This window comes from Podarcis raffonei, chromosome 17 (genome assembly GCF_027172205.1).
Source record: "Podarcis raffonei isolate rPodRaf1 chromosome 17, rPodRaf1.pri, whole genome shotgun sequence".
Lineage (NCBI taxonomy): Eukaryota > Metazoa > Chordata > Lepidosauria > Squamata > Lacertidae > Podarcis > Podarcis raffonei.
Genome location: NC_070618.1, coordinates 26,794,196 through 26,814,187, shown reverse-complemented (window position 1 = coordinate 26,814,187; position 19,992 = coordinate 26,794,196). Strand labels below are relative to the sequence as shown.

The following is a 19,992-nucleotide window of genomic DNA, read 5'->3' as shown; positions in this document are numbered from 1 at the left end:
TTAATCTGTGCCCTGTAGACCACAACTCCCATCAGCCCCAGCCAGTATGGTCAATGGTTAGGGGTGATGGGAGTTGCAGCCGAAAGCTCTAGAAAGCACAAGTGTGGGAAAGGGTTAGAGGCAGCACTGGAAAAAACCCAGGGTGTTTTTTTGCACAGGCTCACTGCGGACAGTAAGGTCTATGAGAGTGAAGAACAAGATACGGTGAGGATACACTCAAAGGTGTGGTAATAATGGGAGATGCTATTATTAAAGCAGCCATCTTCCTAACAAGTTCACAGTGACAGGCTGAAGCCCATGGTGATGAGGTTATTGTCTCGTTTGTCATGACGTTACACATTTTTGTGTTTTCGTACTGTAAAACGCCAAGTGGTTATAAAAGGGAAGTTTCAGTTCACAATCCATCTGTCACAGCAGCCGAAAACCACCTTAGCAACTCCAGTCTGCCGTAGTTACGAACGTTTTCAAGCAGACTTCCTTGTGCATTCATAACTAAACTAAACCAATGAACTATTGTGTCCATTCACTTTAAGAGGAAGACAGGTTTTTTTGAAGCATCCTCTGACCTCAGACCATTCTCTGGCAGAAAGCACTGCTCTAAACTATGTGCTCCTTTATGCATTTTTCGAAATGACAGGTGAGCCCCTATTCTCCCTTGTCCTCAGAGAAAACTAGAAAGTGGCAGGAAGAGATAAGAAAGGTGGGGAACTCCTATATGAAATGGCAACAGTGCATTTCCATTCTAAAAATCATTTGCTTGTGTTTCAGACATTTTTCAATAGCTAGTAAAACTTACTTACTTACTTATTCAAACCTTTATTAGGCATTATACAAATAAAACGATAAAAGAGAAAGTAACATATAAAAGCCTTGAGATATATACAGAAAGGCAGCAGTTGGCTACATACATATATATATATATACATATAAAATCAGTGGTTTTCCTTGCTAACCCGCTCCTTGGAGGGCTACTACCAAAAACTCGGCTACCCCCGCCGTTACCCTTTGGTCAACGTCGGATAGGCAGAATCCCACACATTCACCTTGTTGGGGCTCCAGACCACCCAAAAGAGGGGACAGCACGCGTTGACGGAGCGTACTGTACAATGGGCACTGAAAGAGAATGTGCTCTACCGTGTCCGGGACATTCATAAAACATCTGCAGAATCTCTTGTTTCTGGGGATGTTTTGATATCTTCCCCTGACAAATGCTGAGGGAAAAACATTCAAACGGGCCAGCATAAAGGCCCTACGTTGGGCTGGAATTATTAATTTGGTGACGTAATTGGCTCTGTTATCTAAGATATTTAAATCATAGAATATGGGCGAACAAATTTTGTTTACAGCTGCCATAATATTTTGCCTCTCGACATCCTTTAGTCTAGTTAGGATATTATGGAAAATGTATTGCTCATTAGAATTGTACAGGGGCTCCAGCTCGATGCCTAAAGATTCAATCTTTTTTTCGAGGTACTGATACCATCTTGATTTGTAGGAGTCTTTGAGCAAATCAGCGAGCAGACTTGATGGAGGGCAGCGAAAATGGCAGCGTAACCAGTACTTTATTGAGGTGGACCAGGCCCAATATTCCATTGTGTGTATGCCTATTTCTGCACACATTGTTTCATATTTGATCACAGTTGGGAGTCCAAGAATACGTCTCAGAAAGCTGGAGTGAATCTTTTTTAGATCACTATTATATGCTTGGACCCATAGCGGGATTCCATAGAATATCTGGGATTGCACTTTTGTTTGGAATATCTGATTGGCCGCAGGAATAAATTGATTGCCTTTCTGATAATAAAAACGGGCAACAGCTGATAAGGTGCACTTTGCCTGTTTTATGGCATTTGTGCGATGATTTGCCCACCCTAAATTGCTCTGGAATAAGATTCCCAGATACCTATAGATTTTCACTTGTTGGATTTCCTGCCCTCTTATTTTCCATTTCTCTAATTTCCAACCATTCGAGAAGACCAAAATTTTTGTCTTCTCATAATTTATAGAGAGCTTGTTACATTCGCAGTAAAGGATCAGAGAAGATATAAGACGTTTCAGACCCAAGCTCGTTAATGATAGTAGAACAGCATCGTCTGCGTATAATAACAGAGAAACTGGTTTCTGATTAAGTTTAGGGGCATGTGATTCTATTTTTTGAAGGTGATCTGGCAAGTCTGATAAAAATAAATTAAATAGGAAGGGGGCAAGAATACACCCTTGTTTTACCCCTTTCGAGTTTGGGATGTCTGGTGAGAGGTGACCTTTGGTGTTAAGTTTGACTTGACAGATATTGGAAGAGTATAAATTTTTTATTAGGATCAATAAGCGCTGATCAATTTTTAATTCTGTGAGTTTCCTCCACAGCTTTGGGCGGTCAATTGAATCAAATGCACCACGAAAATCTACAAAAGCAGCATATATCTTAGATTGCCTTTGAGATCTGTATTTTTCAACCAAGTGCATAAGTATAAGGCAGTGGTCTAATGTAGAGCAACCTTTGGAGAAACCTATTTGTTCTTTCCCTGGTAAATTTAGATTTTTCATCCAGGTAAGGAGTTTAGATAAAAGGTGCTTAGCGTAGATTTTCCCTATCACTGATAATAGGCTTATCGGTCTATAATTCCTTGGTTCTTTTGGGTCGCCATTTTTAAAGATTGGGATAATTATTGATCTTAACCATATCTCAGGTATGATCCCATATTTATCTATGAGAGTAAACAATTGAGCTAAGGGTTCTGCCCACCAATCTATATAGGTCTTGAATAATTCTATTGGTAGACCGTCTGGCCCAGGAGATTTCCCCGATTTGAAATTTTTAACTATCTCTCTAATTTCCTCTTCTTCTACCCTTGGCCACTCCTGGAGTTTATTGATTTTATTTTTAGTGGATGTGAGGGCGATCTGGCTGCGACATCTGTCACCCCATTGATCGCCAGGGTTGATTCGGCTGATCTGGCTGGCTAGGCGGGTGTCCCCTTCCTCCCTCACCGCTCCATGTGCGTCCCTCCCGAAGCTGCGCGCTCGGTGGAAGAGGACGACCATCCCAGATAGAAGGAGTGTACCGTTCTTCGGTCAAGGGTATACGATAGCTGCGCTCCCCTGCTAGAACCTCCAAACAAGCTCAAGCTAGTAAAACATTCGAGATGCAGCACAGAACTAAGTAGCATGATAGTGATTTGTCCCTCTTGGAATTTTAGGATTAGATCTTGTAGCTTCCAACACAGATGTATTCAGAAACTGGAAAATACATATAACGAAGAAGCTGTACATTCCTTTCTAATGAGAAAATAAGCTGCTCAAAATGGGACGCAGAAAAGCCCTGGGCTTTCCACTTTCCAGGGTATTTGAGGCTCGAGTTTTAAAAATCATTGCTCACAATTTTAACATAATGAAGCTGGGTTTGTTTTTCCTTGAAAATCCCTGAAGTTTATGGCTGGGAAATTAAACTGCTACACGGAGGAAGGGGAGGACATGAATCTAAGTAGCTTTCAGTTCACTTTCAATATACCATCAAATAGGATTTGCTGTGTTTATATCTACCAGAATAGCATAATTGTTACATGATACTTGATGACAGCAGTGGAAGACGCAGCCACTTCATGAAGACTAAATTGTTAACTGGTTCCTTCTGGCTGCTACTCCTTTGAGGGTGAAGGGCTACTTCTGCATGAATCAAATTTCATCTCCAGAGAGCACAAGAACAATAAAATTAACTTGATCTGTCATGCAACTGTGGAAACAAAATGATTATTTGGAACCTATTTATTCCATTTTAATTTGCTCAACAGAAAACGTTTTTCCCCAAAACATTCTGAATGCCAGTCATTTCGCAAACAATCATATGGCATTGAATGGATCAAAGAAATGGTTCCTGCTACAGCCACATATTATCAGGTACAATAAATGTAACAAGAGATGCAGCTTTTAAGCCCAAGTTCTCTGTGGCAATGCTGTTCAGCAGACCGAGCGCTGGATGTGAATTTAACTCATGGAAACAAGTGGTTACCATCCAAAGGTCTTTAATTCCTACAAGCCACTGCGCTTTGATATGGTGTAAGAATGCTGCAATGTAGGGCCCACAGTTCTCACAGTGTGTGTTATGGGCCTTCCCAAAGAAGTGTGCGGCAAGCACAACTGCCTCCCAGTTCAGAACAAATGTGGACTGGGTTCAGGAATGAGAGGACAAACATTTCTTTTTCAATCAGTGTATGTCAGAAGCAGAACATCTGCTTGACGAGATGGTTGACAGAAGTGACAGCCAATGATGAAGCTCTCTATTTTAACAGGCTATCTTATTTGAAAAGATGCTGCGGTACTGTGTTGACCCGATCCCTCACTTTTCTAACCTAATGCAAAAAACCCAGCAGCTAGACTGGTGACTAGGAGTTGCTGCTGGGACTATATAACACCGGTCCTGAAAGACCTACATTGACTCCCAGTACATTTCCAAGCACCAACACTCTCACAGTCCGGTTCACGGGCAATCAAAGTCCTGCTGGGGACGTCAGGACCGGGGGCAAGATGGTGGGGGTGGGAGCAGGAACGGGAGTCCAGAAGCCAGAAAGCTAAGGGTCCGAGGGTCAGGAGCAAGAAGTCATGAAGTCAGGGGTCCAAGGATCAAGAAACAAGGAATCAAGAAATCAGGTTCAAGGATCAGGAAGAAAGAAGCCCAAGGCAGGAAGCGTGTTGCTGTGGCAAAGAGCTGAAGGGAAATGCTGACCTTATATCCCTTCCCGGCTCTTGCCACCAGGTGCTGTGAGTTACCAATCGGCCTCACCTGTACCTTGCCTCTTCAGAACAAACTTAGGAAGGCCCCAGTCCTGCAAAGTCCTATTGGTCACAGGGCCTGGCTCCTGCACGCACACCTGACAAACACTTTGAAGCCCTAAACCATGGGTCAGCAAACTAAGGTCCGGGGCCTGGATTCAGCCCAATTGCTTTCTGGATCTGGCCCATGGACGGTCCAGGAATCGCTGCATGGATCGGCATGGGGATTCTGATTGTTGGGGCTGTGCCATTTCCCCCCGTCCTTCACACACACTGCCATGGCACCTCCTCCCTCCCTCCTCCTGGCTTCTCCCCGCCCTGCCTAGAGGAGGAAGGGGGCTGGGCTTTGTTGAGCCATAGTTGGCTGGGCACCATTTTAAGTAACCCTCCGCCGCCAGCCCCTGCCGCTCACAAGGCACAGGTAAGCAGCCACCGGGGCTTGGCGGGCGCTGTGGAGAAGGGAGGGGAAAGTTGTGGGGGGGATTTTTCTTCTTCAAAATATAGTCCGGCCCCCCCACAAGGTCTGAGGGATGGTGGACGGCCTTCTGCGGAAAAAGTTTGCTCACCCCTGCCCTAAACGGCTTCGGTCCAGTATTCCTGAAGGAGCATCTCCATCCCCATCGTTCAGCCCATACACTGAGGTCCAGCTCCGAGGGCCTTCTGGCGGTTCCCTCACCAGGAGAGGGTCTTCTTGGAAGTGAAGTTCTCCCTCTGGAACTCCCTCCCACCAGATGTCAATGAGATAAATACAACCTTTAGAAGACATCTGAAGGCAGCCTTGTACAGGGAAGTTTTTAATGTTTAATGTTTTATTATGCTTTTGTATATGCTGGAAGCCACCCAGAGTGGCTGGGGCAACGCAGCCAGATGGGCGGGGTATAAATAATAAAATTATTATGATTATTAAGCGGCCTATCCCCAAACCACACGCAGCAACAGCTTTTGCTTCTTTTTCTTTAACTTTGCTAGCTAAGTTTTAACTTGAATTAGGGAGGAGCTGTGATGATGCAGAAGCGAGTTGGGATGCTGCAAGGATGCTTGCGAAACCGAGTGCCTCTCCATGCGAGAGGTCCAAGGTGAGCTGGGTCCCGTTCATTTCCGGCTGTGAGCAAAGTGAGCACATGGAACCTGCAGTTGCCACCACTGCATCCCGCTTCCCTGTAGGGGAAGAAGACAGGTGGCAGTGGGTGCCAAGGAGGTCGTGGTGGAGCCTCTTTCCTAAACGGGAATGGAGCTTCCAGCCCTCATAACCTCTGGTGCAAAACTGACTTTGATAGACCCAGGAGAACTCCCTTGCTCAGTGCCTGAGGACCCCAGTCCTGCCACTCACCACCTGGCCCAGCGCGGGGCCTGATGGGCTCTATAAAGGACTGCTGCCGCTGCTGCGGCTGGGCAGAGAAGGCTCCGTTTCATTTTTGCTTTTTGTTTAAATTGCTGGGGTTTTTTACCTATATCATTTTAAACTGTGATATTAATGCTGTATTCTTAGTTTCAGATTTAGATTTATGTGGAAATTGTTTCCCATTTGGTTGTGTATTTTTTTGATGTGCTTTATTTATTGTTTATGACTTTTGTAATGATGTAAATCTTGTTATGCTGTAAGCTGCCTTGAGCATTGTTTTTTTAACTGTGGAAAGGTGGCATGTTGTTGTTGTTTAGTCATTTAGTCGTGTCCGACTCTTCGTGACCCCATGGACCAGAGCATGCCAGGCACTCCTGTCTTCCACTGCCTCCCGCAGTTTGGTCAAACTCATGCTGGTAGCTTCGAGAACACTGTCCAACCACCTCGTCCTCTGTAGTCCCCCTCTCCTTGTGCCCTCCATCTTCCCCAGCATCAGGGTGTTTTCCAGGGAGTCTTCTCTTCTCATGAGGTGGCCAAAGTATTGGAGCCTCAGCTTCACGATCTGTCCTTTCAATGAGCACTCAGGGCTGATTTCCTTAAGAATGGATAGGTCTGAACTTCTTGCAGTCCATGGGACTCTCAAGAGTCTCTCCAGCACAATAATTCAAAAGCATCAATTCTTCTGTGATCAGCCTTCTTTATGGTCCAGCTCTCACTTCCATGGAAAGGTGGCATACAAATAAAAAATGATGATGGTGATGATTCTCCAGCTACCTAATGGTCCATCTCTAGGCATGCACTCATTCCACGCCTGCACTCATTCCACTTTGAGATTTGACCTGGGTTTGGCGTGAAAGACTACACCTGGGGCTTCTTTTGGATTCAAGAAAGCATGTTGACCTGCTTTCAGAGCTCTGTAAATTAGGGTTGCCATATGTCCAGAATTTCCCAGACCCAGCCGGAATACGGCCGTCGGAAACAGTGTCTGGGAGGAAATAGCTGAAATGTCCAAGAAAATCCAGAAACATGGCAACCCCAGGTTGAAACTCTAGTTTTTGGTGCAACAACTTTTGGGGGAGGGGATGGCTCAAGAACTTTGCCCCCCGCAAAGGCTCAACAACGTTTGTGTCTGGATTTTTACTTTTTGAAATATGGAAACCCTATGTAAATTGTGTATGCGTCAGATTTGAGCAACGCTGCAGAGATAAATGCTTTCTGTGCCATTTTTAAACCCACTTCCCTATTTTTACCTGAGAATGAGGTAGTAAGGGAAAGCAATGTTTTGTTCTGATAGGGTACAGGAAGTGGGATAACCAAAGGAAGGAATGAATAATTATGAAGCACTATTCACTTCGTGGTAAAAATGTTCTTTTTCTATCATGCACAAGTTACTGCATGTTTCGTTCTATAAGACGCACACCAGACCATAAGACGCACCTAGTTTTTGGAGGAGGAAAACAAGAAAAAAAATATTCTGAATCTCAGAAGCCAGAACAGCAAGAGGGATTGCTGCGCAGCGAAAGCAGCGATCCCTCTTGCTGTTCTGGCTTCTGGGATAGCTGTGCAGCCTGCATTCGCTCCATAAGACGCACACATATTTCCCCCTACTTTTTAGGAGGGAAAAAGTGAGTCTTATAGAGCAAAAAATACGGTACTCAGAACCTATGAAATGCAAGCCATTTGTTACAATTTCTGTGTGGAAAAACCCCAGCTTTAGAGGAGCTAAGGAATTTTAGGAACGGGACGTTTCTAATGGGCACGATTTTCATAAGCAATTAGCAGAAAACGACTGAGTAGACCCAAATGGATTAGACACCATGTACATTAAACAATTCTCATAATATGCATAAATGGTGACCCTCCTTAACTTTTAACCTAAGTGCCAAACTTACTAGCTCCAGGCAATCTTTTCACTGGTTATTTTTGCCATATGTTTTCTCTCTCTCTCCTTTACCCTGCACCGAGATCCAAGCTAATGTCATTTGCTAGTAAAAGCTATCAAAACCAGCTGAGTCTCCAGTAGATTCAGTAAAGAAATACATATGCAACAGCCCAACGCTTGGGATCCACATGTCTCTGCTTACAAAGCAGAAGTCAGGCAATGCAGAGCTAATGACACCTGATGCTTCCTGACTTAATCTTGCTCTTTAAAAATACACTTCCCTGGCCCAAATGTAAGTGGTCAGCAGGAAATGTAAACAACCAGACTACTGCATTAGTCATATGAAAGACCCCAGCTGTGAATTCTGATACCTTCTAGATCCAAAATGGTATTACATCTGGACTTTATTTTCGATAGTTCCCTCACAGAGCCACTCTTCCATTTCAAACAGAGAAAACAGAAGACCGAGGTCTGATTCTCACATTTTGGCTGCCACGGTGGAGCTGGTGGGACCGTCCACACAGTGCCCAAAATGTGCAGAAGGTGCTCATTTCATGGGTTATTGATGGATGGACGGAGTCGCTTTATATGCCACATTTATCCACATTTCCCATTAGCCAGCTGCGTGCCTGGTGAAAATCGGCTCTAATCCACTGAATTGAAAAGCTCGGTTGAACAAAAACCCCTCTTCAGGTTTTCCACACATCTGATAAGAACTAATTTAGTGGGTAAGGTTGTGTTTTCGCAAGGCACCACTGTGGAACAATGAGAGTAGCTCTTGGGCAGAGGGAAGGATTAATCAGTACACAATAAGATAAAAATGCGAGTCAGGTGAAAGTGTGGATGCAGTTTGTTCAAATTAAGTCTGATTATAATCAGTGAGGCATGTAAGGGACCCCTGACCGTTAGGTCCAGTCATGGATGACTCTGTGGTTGCGGTGCTCATCCCACTTTATTGGCTGAGGGAGCCAGTGTACAGTTTCTGGGTCATGTGGCCAGCATGACTAAGCCGCTTCTAGCGGACCAGAGCAGCACACAGAAACACTGTTTACCTTCCCGCCGGAGCGGTACCTATTTATCTACTTGCACTTGATGTGCTTTCGAACTGCTAGGTTGGCAGGAGCAGGGACTGAGCAACAGGAGCTCACTCCATTGCGGGGATTTGAACCGCCGACCTTCTGATTGGCAAGCCCTAGGTTCTGTGGTTTAGACCACAGTGCCACCCTCATCCCAAGGCATGTAAGGTAGTCATGACTTAATACCCATCCATATTTTGCCTGTGGATAGGCAATATTTAAAACAAGCGAAACAAACAAGTTGGAAAAAAAATTGCAACTCACCTCCTGCACAAGACTCAGAGCACTCTGTGAAGCCTTCATACTCCCAGTCATGGAGTTCGTCAAAATCCTGCGAGCCGCCATAAAACACATCGGCCTCTTCGGGACTATATTCGCTGGTCTCCCCATTGCAAGGGCCGCCATAACAAGCTCGTTCGGAGGCTGGTTTGGGCCCTTCACATTCATCAATGGGCAAATCAGCCACAGACTGAGAGAAGGAGAGCAGAACTTGGCACTTCACTAAGCGGACTTGGATTCCGACCCCACAGGTCACGCTGCAGGCAGACCAGGTCTCTGGAATAAACCTACAAGGAAAAGCAAACATAGGAATCATCTCCCAAAGACAGTGGTTTTCAGTCAGGGCACCTTGAATGGTGGTCAGGTGGATCGCAAGGCAGTAGTTCTCCAGACAAGACAAAGTACATAAAATAATACAATACAAAGGGAGCTGTGGACTCCAAAAGACTGAAAACCTTTGCTCTAAGGCAGACATAGGCAAACTCGGCCCTCCAGATGTATTGGGACTACAACTCCCATCATCCCTAGCTAACAGGACTGGTGGTCAGGGATGATGGGAATTGTAGTCCGAAAACATCTGGAGGGCCGAGTTTGCCTATGCCTGCTCTAAGGTATCTGGGCCTCTCTGCCAGAGATGCCAAAACTGTAACTTGAAACCGATATTATTTGAGAAGTTTGAAGGGTTCCTTCCATTCATGGAAGGGACTCAGGTCCAATGGAAGCTCCTGTTGAAGAAGGCAGGTTTGAAGAGGCTGCATGCAGGGGGAAGGGGAATCAGTGAAAACTGCACCCCCTTTTTTTAGTGTGAGCATCCTGTGAGTGGATTCAACTTAAGTAAAGAAAGATGGTCCCTTCGCAGTGCGAAGGAAATGGGCCAGATGACTTTAAGGAAAGTCTAGCTTCATAATTTTATAATTCCACAGATTCCTCTTACCAAAAACATGACCGCAAATTAATGCAGGGCAAAATGGCTCTACTATTAAAAAAGCATGTTAAGTTCATGCAGCACACCCTGTTAAATGAAATAATGGAGATGTGCGTAAACCACATGCTTGGAGCAACAGCAGAAAAGAGAAATGTATAGCCTGTAAGGAAACTCTTCTAGGGAATGAAAATTGCTGCATAAACTATAATCTACTCATTATTAATCATTTCACTGTGCACAGTAATTCATAACTGAAAAGCAGGAAATAACATCAGGAAGTTATATTTTTTCCTGCTTCCTAAACAGATACTTTGCATTTTGAGTTATGAGCCTAGTAGGGTAGGTTTATGCTATGTAATAACTTGCTTCAAAGGCATAAAGAGAACCTGTGGAGCTGAGAGCAATAAAACATACAAGGTTGCCATTAGAAAGTCAACATTTACTAATAACAACCATATTTCTGAGTTTGGTGATAGTGCTACTTTGCTGTGAAATAAATTCTTAATATATGCTTATGAGTTACTCTGTAGTACAAAACTGTAAGAGATATATTCCAAGCTTATTCATCTATTTGGAATGAGCGACACTTGACTAGTCAGAGTTGCGGTAAATCAAAGCGCTACTTGCACAGGGTTACAGCGATAACAGAATTAATATCCTGTGAATTGATATAATCAGGATCACTGTGCTTAGCATGGTCTTGATTATTTGAATCTCAGTGAATTAGCTCAGAACGGAACTTAGCAATGAAATAGTAACTGGATCAAATGGCAATTCCATACATTGAGCTAATAATCCTGTATATTTCTGATGTTCAGGTTATGAGTGCCATTGATTATGCAGCTACAATGGCACCACCCACAAATAACGATTACAATAATTGTAACAATGCAATTATTATCAGTAGACTTGGAGGGGGGAAACTCCATTTGCAGAAGTACTTTTTTAAAAAAAGAAAACTACTTAAGGTGAAGAAAGAACCCAGTGAGGACCAAGCCTACTCAATAATCACAGAATGCTAACTCTTAGGAACGGAAATGTAAAACAGGTGGGGGGGGAGGGGATGGAATGGGGTGGCTTGAATTTTGGAAAATGTTTCTTCTGGATTGTGACATTTTGTTTCAGGTCCAACTTGCATGCAGAGTGAGAGGAGAGACTTCACCAGGCAAGGACTTCTTTCACCTGCCTTGCTCCACCCTCCCGTCCTTGCTTCTCATTATGTATTGTATTATTTTATGCTCTGTGGCTTGCCGTTGTTTAACTGATTGAAGTTTAGAAATTACCGTATTTTTCGCTTTATAAGACGCACCAGACCACAAGACGCACCTAGTTTTTGAAGGAGGAAAACAAGAAAAAAATATTCTGAATCTCAGAAGCCAGAACAGCAAGAGGGATCACTGCGCAGTGAAAGCAGCAATTCCTCTTGCTGTTCTGGCTTCTGGGATAGCTGTGCAGCCTGCATTTGCTCCATAAGACTCACATACATTCCCCCTTACTTTTTAGGAGGGAAAAAGTGAGTCTTATAGAGCAAAAAACACGGTATTTATTGTAATTGCTAAGAATGGATTTCTGTTTGATTTTTTTATATGCTGATATTATTATTCTATACTATTCTAATGACTGTCGAATGTTACTGTATTTGATGTAGGTTGCTTATTTTAAAGCTATGTTTTATTATCACATTTTTGTATTGCATTAGATTGTTATAAGATGTACATTTTTTGTTTCTTCAGCTTGTAAACTGCCTTGGGTATTGTAAGACATAAATATGGTATACAAATTAAAAGTGATGATGATGATGATATTTTTGCTGCTGGATACATTTGGGACGACAGTCACATTCACGCCCTGCTTGTGAACTTCCTGAGGCGCTTGGAAACATATTTGCAAGGCAATTATGATCTTATGTACAGGAAGCTTTTGAGGAGCGGTGAGTGGGAAGCATTCAAACCCACAGTATTGCTTCTCCTGATGCTTCGGTAGAACAACGCTGGTAGAACAACTCTGGTAGACCTGATCTACATGACTTATGCCCAATTAACCCAAACCATTAGCTATTTGTTGCTATGAAATGGGCACTCCCACCCAAACCATTTTGGCTTTCCCAACAGAAACCTGGAACGGTACCCCGGATTTAAGTGCATGCGATAATTAGCAGAAAGATTAATTGCCACATTCTCAATTCTTTCGCATTAAAACTCAAATCATCACATTGTTTGTTTGTTTGTAAGAGCTAGGCTATAAAAGCTGGCATGTAGCCTGGACTGTAGAAACCAACAACAAAAATTCATTATATCCAGAACTGGATAGCCAGGCAAACACCTTACATCTGTAATCAATAAAGTTGTGGCATGATTTGAATCAAAGAATGTTGCCACGAGTTGTCATTGAAGCACATGCATGTTGTTGGGTCATGATGCCTGGGCATGCAATTTCTTCTGCTCCTTCCACAAGCTCCCCAACTGCCTTGTAATCTTGGGTTACCAGCCAGAGGAGTAACTGCCTGATATACCCAGTTTTGTTAACAATGCATGTATCTCCATACCATGGCTAATGCAAAAATAACCATGCCTAGCAAATAAGTTCACAAATCCTTTTTTTCAAAAGCAAACAAATAAGCAATGTCCCTAATTAAAATTAAAATTTAAAATTAAATTCTCAAGCTGCAAAATAAAATGCCAAATCACGCCCCTGTTTGATGTGAAGCTCCGTGCAATCGTTTGACAAACTCTTCTTCCTTCAGGCAGGAAGGTCTGAGTTCTTTTAACTTATAAAAATGAACATGCTTCAAATTCAACATTTGCGGTTAAGGAATATTGCTCCTGAGATAAAGATCGCCTCGTTTATAAAAACAACAATGTAACGGGGCCCTACTATTTTAAACAGATATTAGCAGTGAGAATGTCCACATTTTGTTTTGGCATGGAACAATCACATTCATTTATCGTTAAAATCCTCTAGAGTGAAGTGGGGTGGTTTGTAGTCAAAGCTTTGAGAGAGCAGTGGCAAGAGAAATGGAGAAAGACAAAGGGAAGAAATCGCACAAGCTGATCCAATGCCCTGGCAGCTGAGAGGGAATTTTCCCAACTGTTCCAAAACGCAATGGACTGCAACCATAGGAAACACACCTCCAAAGAGATATTTTGGCCGACAGAAAGCAGTGCAAAAACGAAAGGGAAAAAGTATTCGTAGATAATATCAAGAGCAATATATACATAACTAACATCCTCACTGACAGCCTCAGATCCTCCAGGGCACCTCTAACAATTTTCATCTCCTCTTTCATCTAAATATGGAATGTTCAAACGGTTTCAGAGACATCATCTCCTTGTAACCATTTCCAGAGAGGCAGTCATGCGAGCCTTTGCACAGCAAAAAGTCATGGGGCATCTTTGAAGACCAACAGGTTTACTATGGGATAAGGTTTTGTCGATTGCAGTATACATCTTATACTTCATTAGATGCATGGAGTGTTACCCTGAGTTGCTATAATGCAACCCTGCAAAAGAAGTCAGAACCATTTTTTTTTTTTAAAGTTATCTTATTCATTACATCCATATCACGCCGTTCCTCCAGGGAAGTCAAGGGGGTCTTCATAGCTCTCCTCCCCACTGTAACCTCACCACAACTAGGGACAGGCCTGAGGCGTGTAATTGGTTTGTTTCTGTTTTATTATGTATTCCGTGTTTTCATTTTGTATTTCTGTGTTGTGAACTGATCTTCAGATGAAGGGCAGTATACTAATTTTAACAAACAAACATATAAATACATGTTTTTGCTATGTTGCTACTTACTGGAGCAATTCCGTGTAGAATGAGCGCGCAGATCAAGTACATTAAGATGCAGGTAAAAGTTCTGAAAACACATCACCTGTCTAGTTCCTTAAGCCCTTTTGGTAGGAAATCTCACCTCTAAAAGACTGGCTCTAAGCAAGCGCGGCTTAACATTTAGGAATTATTATTGGGCGATTGCATACTACTGGCCTTTCTGCAGCTAAGTTGTTCCCTGTGGGTTCTATTCAAATAGATGCATATCAGGAATTTCCTTTTGTTTCTTACTGAATCAGCCCCATCACTTAGCCGGTGCCATCTGGCATCCAGATATTACAGTTTGCCCACCCCCCTTTTGCTTTATTTTATTTTATTTTTACAGCTCACACCAGGTTATTTATGGCAAAAGGTTAAAAGCTGGATATCGTGTTAACATACAAAAGTGTTTTTCAAGAGTTGCAAATCTTTTAGAAAAAAACTCCCCCCAACTTGGCAAACTCTCCAACGAAACAAGTCAGATGAAAACTAATAGGCCCCTGACTTTTTCAGCCGCGATGACTGTGTAGTGGACTGTGTTCAGGTTGTGTAGTGGGCTATGAAATCAGGCCTCCATGAAGAAGAGACTAGCCAAGTTCTGAACGGTCTCTTTCACATGCTAAACTTTCCCAAACATCAATGTGATAAAGTGGCAAGGAACGGGACATAAGGAGTTTATGACTATGTTTTACTCACTGGTGGATTTATTGTTTTCAGCTACTTTTATAATTTACATCTACATTTCCTACACTTGCTTTTGAAGGTAGCATTCCAAGGAACACAGTTCCTACCTAGAGGGCCGTATATAATGCCATCAATGGAGTCTCTCTTTCCTGCGTGTTTATTATATGGCTATGGTCACTGGAGGATTAAAAGGACCTAGCTGAGGTTTAAGTGAACACACTTTCCAATCTAGAATCGTAAGGCGTTGCCTCAGGCAATTCGCAACACTGCAAAATATATTATCACTCCCATTTTACAGCTGAAGAAACAGCTCTGCTGTCAACAGCCCTGTTAAATAGAATGGTACCTTTAAACCTCTTCTTAAATTACTGGATTCCTTTCAAAAAACATCACAGAGGTCAGATATTAATGCAAAGGAATGACCGCTCCCCGCTTAAAACGAGGGGTGCCCTTTGCGTGGACGCACGCAGCCCCTAGATCTGGAGCGGCTCCATCAGCATAGGCTTGGCTTTGCCTTCCCTCAGGTGGGATACCTGGAGGTCTCCGCCTACCTCAGTCAGTTTTCCAATCCCACCTGGGGAAGCGTTGCCAAGGAGACCAGGCCAGGTAGGGGAGGGATTACCTGCCCAGGTTGTGAAAAGAGCAAGATAGTGCACACCCCAGAAACGATCTCTTGAAGGAGGTACAGGGTTATAAAGATTAGGACTAGCTGCCTGAGAAACAGTTTCTATTCAAATGCGATTTTGGTTTTAAACGCAGTGTAAGGTAGTCTCTATAGGAGTATATTGTATTTAATTACGGGGTATCAAAGTTTTTAGGGGGCTAACCAGGCTGGGATAGCTGGGATAGCAGGCTTCTTGGTTTCTGAATGTCTGATGTAGATTTTCAGTTCCGTTGTTCTGTATGGGACAATGACAATAAAAATTATCGTATCGTATCGTATTGTATCATACTCTAATTAAAAATGAAAACAGGGTGTCACAGTACGGAGCTTTCATACTGGTTTAGATAGCGCTTTTAGCAACTGCAGTTGCATGCAACGTTTTGCCTTCATCTATAGATGGAACTATGCATGAGTCCATCAGGCCCAGTTGAGATTATAAACTGATGAGTGGGAGCTGCAACATAATGTTGTAGTGTATTTCCATTTGTGGGATGGTTCAAGTTCAGAGCTCCATTCAGCTCGGAACAGTGCACTATCCAGACCGCTCAAGAGACGGGATTGAAGGAAGGGTGAGGGAAAACAAGGACGCCTCATTTTCCTTGCCCTCCCCCTGATATAATGCTAGAGCTCTTAGACACAGACTCACAGAATTGTAGAATTGGATGGGACCCCAAAGGTCATCTATTTCAACCCCCTGCAATGCAGGAATCTCAGCTAAAGCATCCATGACAGATGGCCATCCAACCTCTGCTTAAAAACTTCCAAGGAAAAAGAGTCGACCGCCTTCCAAGGGAGACCGTTCCACTGTTGTATGTCTCTCTTTTTTTTAATGAATATTTATTAGCATTTTCTATAATGAAACAAAAACAAAAGTAAACAAAAAAATAACAAACATACAAAAATACAAAACTTAAAAACAATTAAAAACACATAAAATTTCAATTACTTATTTCTTTTAACTTATTTCTCAGACCTCCTCACACCTTCCCTTCTTGTATTCCAATTCAAATTATTAGCTCAGCAAATCCTTATTACTCCACTGTTGTATGTCTCTTTCTGTCAGAAAGTTCTTCCTGGTGTTTAGTCGGAATCTCCTTCCTTGTAACTTGAAGCCATTGGTTCAAATCCTGTCCTCCAGAGCAGGAGAAAACAAGCTTCCACCATCTTCCATTTGACAGCCCTTTAGATATTTGCAGATAGCTAGCATCCCTCCTCTCAGTCTCCTCTTTTCCAGGCTAAGGATATTCAGTGTGGTGGGCCCGGGGGTAACCCATGAAAGGCAGTCCTGGTCCAGTCCAGAATCCGAAGGTTCCACTAGGAGTCAGTCCGACAGGTCCAAGGCAGGGCATGAGGCAGGATACCAGGCAAGGACAGGTACAGGATCTCAGGCAGGCATACAGGTCTGGCATACAGCAATGTTGCTCCCACAACCTGGGGCGGGGTTCGACAGCCTTTTATCTTTGTCAGGGTAGCGGCTGGTCCTGATCCCCTGGCGACTCACCTCCCTGTTTCGCCCAAAGGCAAGCACTCCTCCTGTGAGTACTCAGGTCTCTCCTTCTCTCAGACCTCAGTCTCTGCAGCTCAGGAAACGTCGGTGGGTTACTAGACCCAGGGGCTGCCTCAGCCTCCCCTGACCCAACCAGTAGTGGGAGCAGCTGTAAATGATGGCCCAGCTGAAGGCAACGAGGTAATCCCTGCATCTGGAGCCAGGGCAGGCTCAGGCGCCTGTCTCGGCCCAGCTGGTGTTTGTTGCAGGGGAATCTGTGCGGAAAGGGACTCTTCAGGATCAGGCCCCAGACTTGGTTCAGATGATGCCTGAGGCAAAGGATCCAGTGCAGACTGAGACTCCTCTGGTTTCGAGTCCAAGCCCGAGTCCCAGGCCATCGCACTCAGCTCCTTCAACCGTTCCTCATCAGGCTTGGTTTCCAGACCCTTGATCATCTTGGTCACCCTCCTCTGCACACGTTCCTGCTTGTCAACATCCTTGAATTGTGGTGCCCAATCTATTCAATGTACCGGCATTAACAGAGCAATCTTATACGTTTACTCAGAAGCAAGTGTCACTGTTTTCACTAGTAACTGCACATATGATTCCAGCCAAAGGGTCTAAGAAATGTTGTTAGGAGGCATTCTTTAATCTTCACTTAAAGTAGGGCTAAGTTAGAGGATTGAGATCCTTGCAGTACACAGCCCTATAGAGAAAATTTAATATGAGTCATCTGTCTCATTTCTAATAGTAATTGGCAATAGAGTCAACCCTCAATTTAGCTGTTCTCCATAGAGATCATATTACTGATCATTCTCATAAGATTTTGTTGCCTTTGGAAGGTTAGCAGACGGTAGGTTTGTGTTTCAGCTTGTCAAAAATGGCTGTTTTCACAACTGCAGGGTGGGTCATAGGTGCAGTGAATTTAGCCCTCTGAAATTTGTTTTATGATAGAGGAGGATATCCTATCTAGTTCAGGCAGATGGAAAGCGACTAGTTTATCTCAACTAGATGAATAAAGTGTGCTGAGTGGCAGTTTCTTATTCTCCTCTTTCTTGAATTTGTGGGACTGGAGAGAGGAAGAAGTGTTGCCAGCCAGCCTTCAAGAGCCAGGTTTCTTTTGATGGCGGGCGATTGGCATTTCCCATTCCTGCTAACTAAACAAGACCTTCTACATTACTCCTATGCAGTGGCATAGCGTGGGTTGTCAGTGCCCAGAGCTGCATGGAGCAGATTTGTGGAATGGAGGGAAACAGGCGGAATACGCATGCACATTCAGCTGCGTAATGGTGTCCTCATCACCCAGGAGATTGTGGTTGAAGATAGGAAAAGAGGAGTTGTTCTGTTGCCTGGAGAGGTCTCTTCCTGCTTCGCATGGAGAAGCTATGTTCAAGAAAGTTTCTGACACAGTGGTACCTTGGCTTCAGGTTACATACGCTTCAGGTTACACACTCCGCTAACCCAGAAATAGTGCTTCAGGTTAAGAACTTTGCTTCAGGATGAGAACAGAAATCATGCTCTGGCGTCGTGGCGGCAGCAGGAGGCCCCATTAGCTAAAGTGGTGCTTCAGGTTAAGTACAGTTTCAGGTTAAGAACGGACCTCCAGAACGAATTAAGTACTTAACCGAGGTACCATTGTACAGTGGTACCTCTACTTACGTGCACCTCTGGTTACATATCCTTCGGGATACACACATGGCAAACCTGGAAGTATTTTTCTGGGTTTCAATGCACACGCATGCACAGAAGTGCTCTTCCACACCCTACGCATGCACAGAAGCATTCTACCATGATGCGCGCATGCTCAGAACAGACACCTCTGGTTGCGGAAACCTCGGGATCCGACCGGAGTTCCAGAATGGATCCTGTCCGTAACTGGAGGTACCACTGTATTTTATTGTGCTTTTAATACTTTGATGGGAGCTGCCCAGAGTGGCATATAAATTACTACTACTACTACTACTACTACTACTACTAATATTTCAGTGGAGCCCAGCAATGAAAGTGCACAGCTGTATTGAGGCAGCACCGGGTGTTGAAATTTTGTGCCCCTAATAATTTTGCACCTGGGGCAACTGCCCCTGTGGTCTCCCCACCATACACCAATGCTCCTTACAACCACACAAGGACAGCGGAAGGGAATGGAAAACCACTGCTGCTACATGCCACACTATATAACCTACACAACTGGAACCACTTTCAACATTTTTGACCCCATCCTCAAAATTGACGAAATGCTCTCCTCAGTTCACCCCCTTCAATGGGGTAGTAATTGTGAAGAAGGCATTTCGCAACAGACCAAAGAAAGAATGAAATATAATAAATATCTCTTTTTCTATCAAAGAAGACTTAATCCACTCAAACATTGTGATGTTATTTTACAGAGTTGTGTCTCCATTTTACAGCTGGGGAAACAACTCTGTAAAGCAAACAGATCTGCTGAATAAAAAGGTGCTGATAAGTACAAATAAAATCTCTGCTTAAGTTCTTGGGATTCCTTTCATTCCCCCCGCCCGTCCAAGGCTGTATATAATTCCTTCAATTGCCGTTTGTCCAAAATACATTATAATTATATTCCATATTTTCTGTTGTACCTTATCCCAGAATCCTTACAAAAATCCTTACAAAAATCCATTTGTGCCACTATTCAGAAATCTGTTGTGCTGTCATTTTTAAAAGAATGCAATAACTATTCAACACCAAGCATTAGGGGAGGTTATTTTCCCCTCACGAAGCAACGCCAACATTAATTCTCAACATTCAGATCCAGACTTTTGTCAATAAGTCCATGATCATGACTTCTTCTAGAGTTGTGGCTTCTTCTAGCTTATTTTTTTAGTGCTCTGCAGCAGAAATATGGGCTATGATTCAAATCATCCCATTCCAGTGTAAGCAACGTGATCCCTGTTTGACACACACACACCCCGACACTGCCCAGTTCCCATTATACAACTGAAGGGTAATTATAGTTTGTTAAATACGTATTTAGAAAAGTGGTTTACTAGTAGACAGAAAACTGCAGAAATCCAAAAACTGGGCTTCCAAATTAAAATAAATAAAAACAGATTCAAACATGTATCT

At 43.4% G+C, this 19,992-nt stretch overlaps 1 protein-coding gene across 4 annotated transcripts in view; it reads right to left on the bottom strand.

The window, feature by feature from the left end:
* The window catches only part of ADAMTSL1 (ADAMTS like 1), a 478,676-nt gene that overhangs the window by 94,836 nt on the left and 363,848 nt on the right, over nucleotides 1–19,992 (bottom strand). For all 4 annotated transcript variants that reach the window (XM_053371804.1, XM_053371807.1, XM_053371806.1 and 1 more), the window contains one exon: nucleotides 9,332–9,633. In XM_053371804.1, coding sequence (XP_053227779.1) covers nucleotides 9,332–9,633 — 302 coding nt within the window. The remainder of the gene's footprint in view (nucleotides 1–9,331; nucleotides 9,634–19,992) is intronic.